The 9,171-nt window shown below is 38.7% G+C and overlaps 1 protein-coding gene across 1 annotated transcript; it reads left to right on the forward strand.

Moving 5' to 3' along the window:
• Positions 1-5,085: 5,085 nt before the first annotated feature.
• LOC135224837 (uncharacterized) lies at positions 5,086-5,691 on the forward strand. Its single transcript, XM_064264157.1, has one exon. The coding sequence runs from the start codon at positions 5,086-5,088 to the stop codon at positions 5,689-5,691; it is 606 nt and encodes a 201-aa protein (XP_064120227.1).
• The last annotated feature ends 3,480 nt before the right edge of the window (positions 5,692-9,171 follow it).

The raw sequence follows: 9,171 nt of genomic DNA on the forward strand, positions 1-9,171 counted from the left end.
CTTTGAAATATAGTACTTTTCTCTCTATATTTTAGTGTATGGGCTCCTTTTATTAGATGGAATTCTGTTGTAACAACACTTTTACCAGTATATATATATATATATATATATATATATATATATATATATATATATATATATATATTATATATATTGCTACTGTCAAAATGCATATATCTCCTCTGGACTGTATAAAATGTTATGTATAATTGTGCAACATTTTTTCAGATTCCTAGATAGCTTAGAGATAGGATGTTTTAAATGTGTTCAGATTTTGCATAACATAATGTGAAAGATAATATATATAACGTAGAATGTAGAAAGAGAGAGAATATCTTTGTGCCGTTCAAAGCTAGAGTTGTTTTTCCATTCTCTTTGTCCGTTCAAAGCTAGAGTTGTTTTTCCTAATCTGTCAACACGTTTGATAAGCGAGCTCAAGACTTCATTTGTGTTTTGAGAATCTGTCATCAAGTAAGATAAGGGGCTTCTGCTTCGGTCGACCGAGTCGAATACATGTCTTTTTTTAACAGACTGGTCTTTTACATGTATGTCTTTGCTGAGTGCCATGTGCAGATTGCACATTTTGTATGTAAAATTGCGTAAGATTTCGAAGCTTCTGGAAGAATTGTGCCAAAAACGTTTTGTGTCATCTTCCCTGTCCAGCTTCCGTAAGGAAGAGAATTTTATTAGATCTCAGATACTCGAGGCGTTCAGATCTCTCTCTCTCTCTCTCTCTCTCTCTATCTCTCTCTCTCTCTCTCTCCATCCTTGAGATTATATTAACATAACGTATTGGTCACTCGTAACTTGAGAATTTCATATTTGATATTTCTTAAGAGTTTATTTGGTGTTAAATAGTGTTTTTTTTTGTGGAATCTGAACAAACGTTGTAACAGCGCCTGGTTTTTGTGAAAGTGTAAAACAAGACTGCGGCAAAGAAAGAAGTTGGTATACCAAAAAGGTAAAGTTTGTTATATTTTTATTAGTTGCAACTAATATCTAATGGTTATGATGGTTTGGTAAGAAACTAATAACTATAACGGATAGGAACAGGGTTAACTAATAACTGATAGAACAGTGGTTTGGTAAAAACTGATGGTTACAATGTTTTGAGTGAAAAGATTTTAACACTTTTACACATTGCAAATTTTTGTGTTTTGTGTTTGTTGCGTTTTGTGCATTTTTTCATTTTCTTGTTGAAGTGTGACTTTTTGTTTTGATACTGTCCACATTTATCTGTATTTTCATTTACATTCACAATTTCATTGACCTAGTTATTTTCATTGCTTAATAATTGCACATTTAATTAAATTTAACACTTGTGAATTAATTCGCATTTACTTAGAACTCTTTTCAAGTTTTATTATTGTTTAGCACTTGTGAATTAATTTCTAATTTTCAATTATTGCCTAACACGTTTGAATTTTGATTGAATTAATTTTCTTGAATTTTATAAATTAATTTTGATTTAATTTTACTTAATTGATTCAAGAATTAATTAAACTTTACTTTGTTTTCAAGTAACAGTAATTTTCCCTGATATTGTGAATTTCACTTATAAACTTGAGTTTAATAATAAATATTTGTATTTAAAATTTTTATAAGTGTTTTTATTTTTATACCAGTATATTTGCATATGATTATGATTATGTTAGGTAGAAACATAGAGTGGTAATTGATCTGCTTTCCTTCAATTTACTGGAAGTGATTTAGAACCAGAGAAGTACTTGGACTTCTGAAATCAGGGAAATACTTAGTCTTTTAAAGTTGTTGATGGAGTGATGCCCTTTGATTAATTACTTACAAGATTACCTCACACCTGTTTTGATGAACTTAGTCTGATTTTCTGCAATACTGGTGAGTTGTTAAGGGATCACTGTTGCCTTTAGAGTATTCAGTCGTTTAATACCTGTGATGAGGGTTCAGGTGTCTGGCTTTTGTAAGGTAACAATAAATTAATGGTAAGCGTAGTAACCAGATACTTGTAGTATAGTAAATGTTGTAAATTTATTTGTACATATACATTTTTCTTTTCTAACCTTTAACGAAGTCACTGCTAAGAGCTACAAAGTAACTATACCCCATTTTCTTTAGTATAAGCTCTGCAGAAAAATTAATATTATATTTTGAATAACTTTATTAACTTTACTTAGCATTTAAAATATTTGATAGATAGATTTAATAAATAGATTTAACTGTCCCTTCAAATTATTAAGAATTATTTAATTGATTTGGGGAGTGATAAGAACCATTGACCTGACATAGTCCTTTTCAGGGGTTAAGCTTAGGCTGGGCGCGGGTTTTTGGGCCCTTGTTCAAACAGACGGCGAGCGAAGAAGGGCGACAACTAGTTTTCGGCGACTTCGCCCTTTAAGTTTAATAATTACGTTGTGTAGGGTTTTAGAAAATTATAACCCTTAAATAATTGGTTTGTATGATCTCCTTTCCTGTTTGTACCTATCCTAAAACCTCATCCTATCGAATATCCTTATCTGCAACCAAAACTTTTAACAGTCCTTCGTCACTGATCGTCGACGAAAAATTCGGTAAGTGGAATAACATTTCTTATCAACGTACCAATTTTATTTCCACGAATGCGATTAGAGGTCGCTGGGTTTGCTGATTAAATATATAGGATTTGTTTTTTTAGTTTACGCGTGAATTAAGAGGTGTGTGTCCAAACTGGGTTAACTTGAAGGTAGGTCAAAATACTAATTTTCCACAAAGACTAGACCGCCATTATTGGACGGCTGATTTGAGCCAACGGACTTTTCGTTAGGAAGCGGTTTCGTCTTTTAATGTTTAACTTACGTATTTAACTTAACTTACTTATTCAAGACGTAATACACTGTTTTCTTTACCTTGACTAAATTTTAAGCCCTTTTACATAGTTAGGCTATTGTAATATTGGAGTTTGTGAGAATTAATTAGGCATAGACTCAGATTGAATAATTTACAAAGGCTTATAATAATTATATGGGCGTAGTAATAAATTTAGTCGAAATTAGGTCTGTCTGTTTACTTAGCATTACTATTCGGGATTAGTACTATTTAATTTTTACTTTAAAACCAACCGGTCGGAACTTAATTGAATTCTGGGACCAAACTGAACTACCCTGGGAATTTTATGGCCTTGGTTTGATTTATTCATAGTTCTATTTAGATTAATTGCATTTACCTGAATTACTTTTACCGGAATTTAACTAGCCTACTTAAGCTTACCAAGCAATTATTAATCCTTTGGATTTTCTGGCACAAGTCTGAAAACATGTTAGGCGCACGGAAGAATTGTGTGCTTAAACAGCCCGTTTTTATACCATTTACTTAAATTACTACTAGAGAACACTCAGTGGAAGGAATTACCCTTGTAATTTTGTAGAGTATATTCCTTCGATCTTCCCACTGAGCGAAACAAATTTCCCACAAAGGAAGATTGGCATCCTCAGCGGGATATTTTAAGGCCTGTGTTGTTGTCCAGGGATTTTTTTTGTCTTGTTACCTTTTAAACTCATAAAATGTTTGCGACACAATTAGCATATTCCCTCCGACTTTATGAGGAAACCTGCAAGGATCTATGCACAACTGCTGCTGACTTGATTCAAAGGGCAAGTGATGTTGAGTCCTCGACCTTGGAGACATATCGTCTTAGGCTAGAGTCTCAAATAAAGAAGTATGAAGAACTCAACTTTAAGTACTTAGTTCAACTTGGAGAAGAAGGGTTCTCTGAGGCAAGACCCTGATAGAACACAGCTCACTGCAAAGCGGCGTCATGCCAACCAAGTCATCACACAGAGAGCACTGAAGTTTTGGAGAAACTAAAATCATTTGCATGGAAGCCAAACCCCAGAGTATTGCGACAGAGTTTAGGCCATGGCATAAGGTTAAGTTGCCGTCTTTATCACTACCAGAATTTGAAGGGACCGATGGAGAATGGCCCCCCTTTTGGGATGTTTTCGAGTCTAACGTTCACAATCTCGTCCAGACTTGAGAGCTGTTGACAAATTTAATTACCTGAAGGGATGTTTGAAGGGTGAAGCTCTAACTCGTGATTAAAAATATTCTTGTCACGAATGAAAAACTATTTAGACGCCATTGACCTGTTGAAGAAAACTTATGCTAATCCAGAGAAAATAACCTCATCTCTAATTTGTCAACTAGCAGGCCTGCCCTAAACCTTCTGCAGATCTGGATTCACTACGTGGCTTCTGGGCTAACTTGAACAATATGTTAGAGGCATAGAAGAAACAAACCTAATTCGGATCACTGTACCTGGACGCTTGGACCTCTAGTTTTTTCAACAAAAACTTCTGCAAGGTGAAAGAACAATCCAAACAAAAAAAGTGTGGACGGGACTACCCCTCACTCCTAGATATTAGAGAGGGGCTAGGAAAGATAATCCTGACCTTGTCTTACCTTGGATTTTGAACCCAGGATAAGAACAAGGATTACTCCCATAGGAAAACCCAAGCCTAACCAAAGTTTCCAGTAGACCAGGTAATCAGACCAAAACTCAGGTTAGTTTCTTACACCCCTAAGAAAAACGAAGTTACGAATCTGAGTATTTCTGTCACTCCAGACAGCCTAATAAGACCGCTAGAACTCAAAGTTGTGTATTTCTGTGATAGACCAGAACATAAAGCCTACCAGTGTGACATTTACAAGACCACGCAAGAGCGCATTTCAAGACTTACCGCACAAAATCGTTGCGTGAAATGCACTTCACCTAACCATAAGACAACCGATTGTCTTGTGAAGTTCCACAAATGTCTGTCATGTAAAACTGGACTACACCATTCAGCATTGTGCCCTGACTCCTTAACTGAGGTCTCTGCTGTGAACTATTGTGGAGACAATGACAAGGACAAAAGACTTAAAGTCACAAACAGTGGAATTCTCCCTACCGCCTTAATGAAAGTGGTGTGTCCGCCCTCAGGCAAACACCAAGGAACTTAGATCACTGTTTGATTCTGGGGCGCAACGCACCTTCATCACACAAGAGGCAGTGGAAGGGTGTAAATTTGTACGAGACAATCCTGTCCAACTGAGCATCAGTGGGTTCTGGGATACCAAAGAACCTAGATAAATATGTACGTCACTGTACCTGTCAGGGTAAACGATGACAGCCTTGTAACTTTAAAGGCTATTGTCGTACCTAAACTACCTCAGAGCGCTAGGCCTCGTGGACTCTGTAAGATAGTGTCTGAACTGAAGAGCCAGAATGTCACCCTAGCTGATCCTAACTTGTCAAGTAGTCAGATTGACCAGGTGAAACTGCTTGTTGGCATAGATCACTACTTTGACTTTATCCATTCTCCACAAGCAAACGGAGTGAACCTGATTGAGTCCTCATTAGGATATCTGGTCGCTGGTAAGCTGCCTAGTAATGACACCCCTATCAGTGGTCATTCTGTAACTGTAATGAGACTAGCAGTTGATGAACCTTCCAAAGCTGCTCTAGAGATACCACTTGAGATGTCTGATAGCAAATTTGCTGAAGACCCCATCCAACAGCTTTGGACCCTAGAATCAGTCGGTATTGTTGATCAAGATATGTCACCTGAGGATAAATTTGTACTGGAAGAATTTAAGAATTCCATCAATATGGTTGAAGGACGATATGAGGTATCTCTCCCCTGGAAAGTCGATAAGAAACAACTCCCTACCAACTTAGCACTCTCAGGAAAAGACTGAACAGTACTATTCACCAAGCTGAAACAAACTAATAAGTATCTGGAAATTTATGACCAGATCATCAAAGAACAACTGTCTCTCGGCTTCATTGAAACAGTGACAGAAGAAGACCAAAAACGGACAAATGTCCATTATTTACCCCATTTACCTGTGATTAAAGATTCAACTACAACGCCATTCGTATTGTATTTGATGCAAGTGCCCGGATGGACAAGCAGGCCCCTAGCCTGAATGTTGCTTATACTCTGGCTCATCCTTGACTAGTCATTTACCGACTTGTTGTTGAAATTCCGTCTCGACCCATTTGCGGTATCGGCAGACTCAGCAAAGCCTCTTACGGGTAGGTCTCCAACCTAGGGATCGTGATTATACACGTTTCATTTGGCTAAAAGATCTTAACAATGAAAAGGACCTTCAAGCCTATAGGTTTAGATCAGTTCTCTTTGGAGCCACCTGCTCGCCTTTTTTACTCCAGTCAACCTTGCAACATCACTTTGAAACCTACCCCACTTCACCTGAAGTTAGTTTCCTCATGACCAAATTTTTATGTGGACAACTTAATTGGTTCCTTACAACAACAGTCAGCCTCTACAGCCTTTACAAGGTTGCAAAGGAAGTCCTGTCAGATGCCGGAATGCCTTTAAGAGAATGGATCAGTAATAACCCAACCTTCAACAAAATGGTAAAACAAGAAGGTGATGGAACAACAGAAGGCTCAGATCTTGTCAAAGTTCTAGGACTTCATTGGAACTACAAGACTGACCACTTAAGCATAAAACCCCCTATCTTTGAGGAAGCTCCACTTACCAAACGGCTACTTTTGAGCAACCTTTCAAAAGTATTTGACCCTCTAGGATTGTGTACTCCCATAATTGTACGAGCCAAAGTTCTTATGCAAAAGATCTGGAAACTATCTAAAAGGTGGGATGATGTTTTGCCACCAGAACTTCAGAAGAGTGGTCGAAGAAAAACAAGAAAGACCTCGAGAACATATCATACCAGGAATTCCCACGCTTCACAGCCAACAGAGGGACCAACTACTCTCTTCACGTATTCTGTGATGCTAGTGAAAAGGCCTATGGGGCTGCAGCCTATTGATGGACCAACACGCAGGTGCGAACCTAGTTTTCTCTAAAGCAAGAGTCACCCCTCTCAAAAAGAAAAGCATACCACAACTTGAGCTGACTGCCAACTATAGTGCAGTCAAAATAGCTGACTACCTCAGAACCGTTTTCACTACCGATGGTGTCAAGATTACTGACACTGTCATATGGTCTGACAGTAAAGTTGCCCTACACTGTATTCAGAACAACAATCTAAAAAACATCTATGTCCGCAACAGGGTGACTGAGATAAGTCAGGTCACTGAAGTGAGGTACCTCTATGTACCTGGTGAAGAAAACCCAGCAGACCTTGTCTCTAGAGGAATTTCCATGCGGCAGTTTAAGAAAAGTCAAATTTGGTTCCATGGCCCAAGTTGGCTCCCGAACCCAGAGATGTGGCCAGAGCAGGCAGATGTATCTACATGCTACCCACCTGAAACACCTGAAGAAGTTTTAACTACAGTTGTCAGTGAAGAAGCTACTTGTCCCATAGAGATCCGTAGGTTCGCTTCCCTTCTAACTTATAAATGTCACTAAGGCTAGTAATTAAGTTCACTAGGCTCCTTAAACGTACCATTGGGAATCGTAAAACTAAGAACTCGGGACCCGTAAACTCTGAAAATGTCGAAGTACAGAACTCAGAAGCATTACGAATTCTTATTGGCTTCACACAGAGTCAGTATTTCCCAGAGGAGTTGTCATACCTTAAGAAGAATTCCCACAAAATTCCAGCCAGAATTAAATGCCTAGGCTTGTTCCTGGATGAAAATGGACTTTTGCGATGCACTGGGAGACTACAAAATGCGGACCACCTTTCCATATAGCAGTAAATTTCTCTGCTTTTACCTCCAAATTCTCCTTTGACTGGACTTATAGTCATTCAACCACATGAAAATGTTCTTCATGCATGCAGGCGTTCAAGACACAATTTGCAAGGTGAGAGAAGAATACTGGATACTGAGACAGTGGTGTCAAGAGATGAAACGAAGTGTCACCTTTGTAACCGTCTGGAAGGACCTGCATTGCGCAGCCTCCTCCGCCACCTCTACGGCTTGCAGAGTGAACAGTCTCCGGCCATTTGAGGTGACCGGAGTAGATTTGACTGGACAAATTCTTATCTGCATCCAGCCACTAAAGAACTAGACAAGGTTTACATAGTCGTATTCACTTGTACCTCAACACGAGCTTGTCACCTGGAAGTGGTAAAAAGACTTAACCAGCACTGCTTTTCTCAATTCCTTCAGGCGATTCACTGCATGAAGATCTTGCCCTCGTCGAATGATTTCTGACAACGCCACTAACTCAAAACTGGTTCTTCGTTGATTCAGTCCTTGTATGATGACACTGACGCACAGTCCACACTGACTAGGGAAAATTGTAAATGGACATTCATCACACCTAGGGCACCCCATCAAGGAGGCTTCTATAAGAGGATGGTTGGCAGTGTGAAATCAGCACTAAAGAAAGCTATATTCAAGAAGAGGATTAATTCTGACGAACTTAATACCACTGTCACTGAGATAGAGCGTCGTATTAACAATAGACCTCTTACATATGTGGATGCTACATCTCCAGATACCGGCGATGCCCTTACCCCTTCTCACCTGTTGTATGGCTACCGGTTAAACTCGTTACCCACTACCATAGACCGGGACTACCTGAATGACCCAGATTTTGAGCTATTGACCAACACAAACAATGTAATGAGAAGATTCAAGTTTTGTATCTGCAGGTATACATGCATTCCAAGAACAGTGGGTAGAAGGAACTACTTGCAGGTCCCTGAGAGATAGACACTATTTCACGGGGATCCAACCCAACCGTTCCAAACCAAGATTAAAGTAGGAGATGTGGTGTTAGTACATAATGACACCCCTCGTTGCATGTGGAAATTGGCAAGGGTCATTCAGCTGATGCCCAGCTCTGATGGACTGGTCAGAGTTGTGAAGCTACAGACCAGCAATGGAGAGACAACTAGGTCAGTTGACAAACTTTACCCGCTGGAGGTCTCTAAGCCAAAGGATATGTATACTGTAGAAGCTGCGGAGAAAAATTTAGGAGACTGTCAAAATTCTGAAGGCTATCAAAGCAGAAGAAAGACCGAAAGAGAAGCCAGCCGCCACCAACTTGAGGCGATTCTTACAGCAGTTGATTAATGATGAAGCTGTTTAACCTAACACAAAACTGTGTGTTTTGTGTTATCTCCCCCGTGAGGATGTTGTAAATTTATTTGTACATATACATTTTCTAACCTTTAACGAAGTCACTGCTAAGAGCTACAAAGTAACTATACCCCATTTTCTTTAGTATAAGCTCTGCAGAAAAATTAATACTATATTTTGAATAACTTTATTAACTTTACTTAGCATTTAAAATA

Source organism: Macrobrachium nipponense, chromosome 12, assembly GCF_015104395.2.
Source record: "Macrobrachium nipponense isolate FS-2020 chromosome 12, ASM1510439v2, whole genome shotgun sequence".
Lineage (NCBI taxonomy): Eukaryota > Metazoa > Arthropoda > Malacostraca > Decapoda > Palaemonidae > Macrobrachium > Macrobrachium nipponense.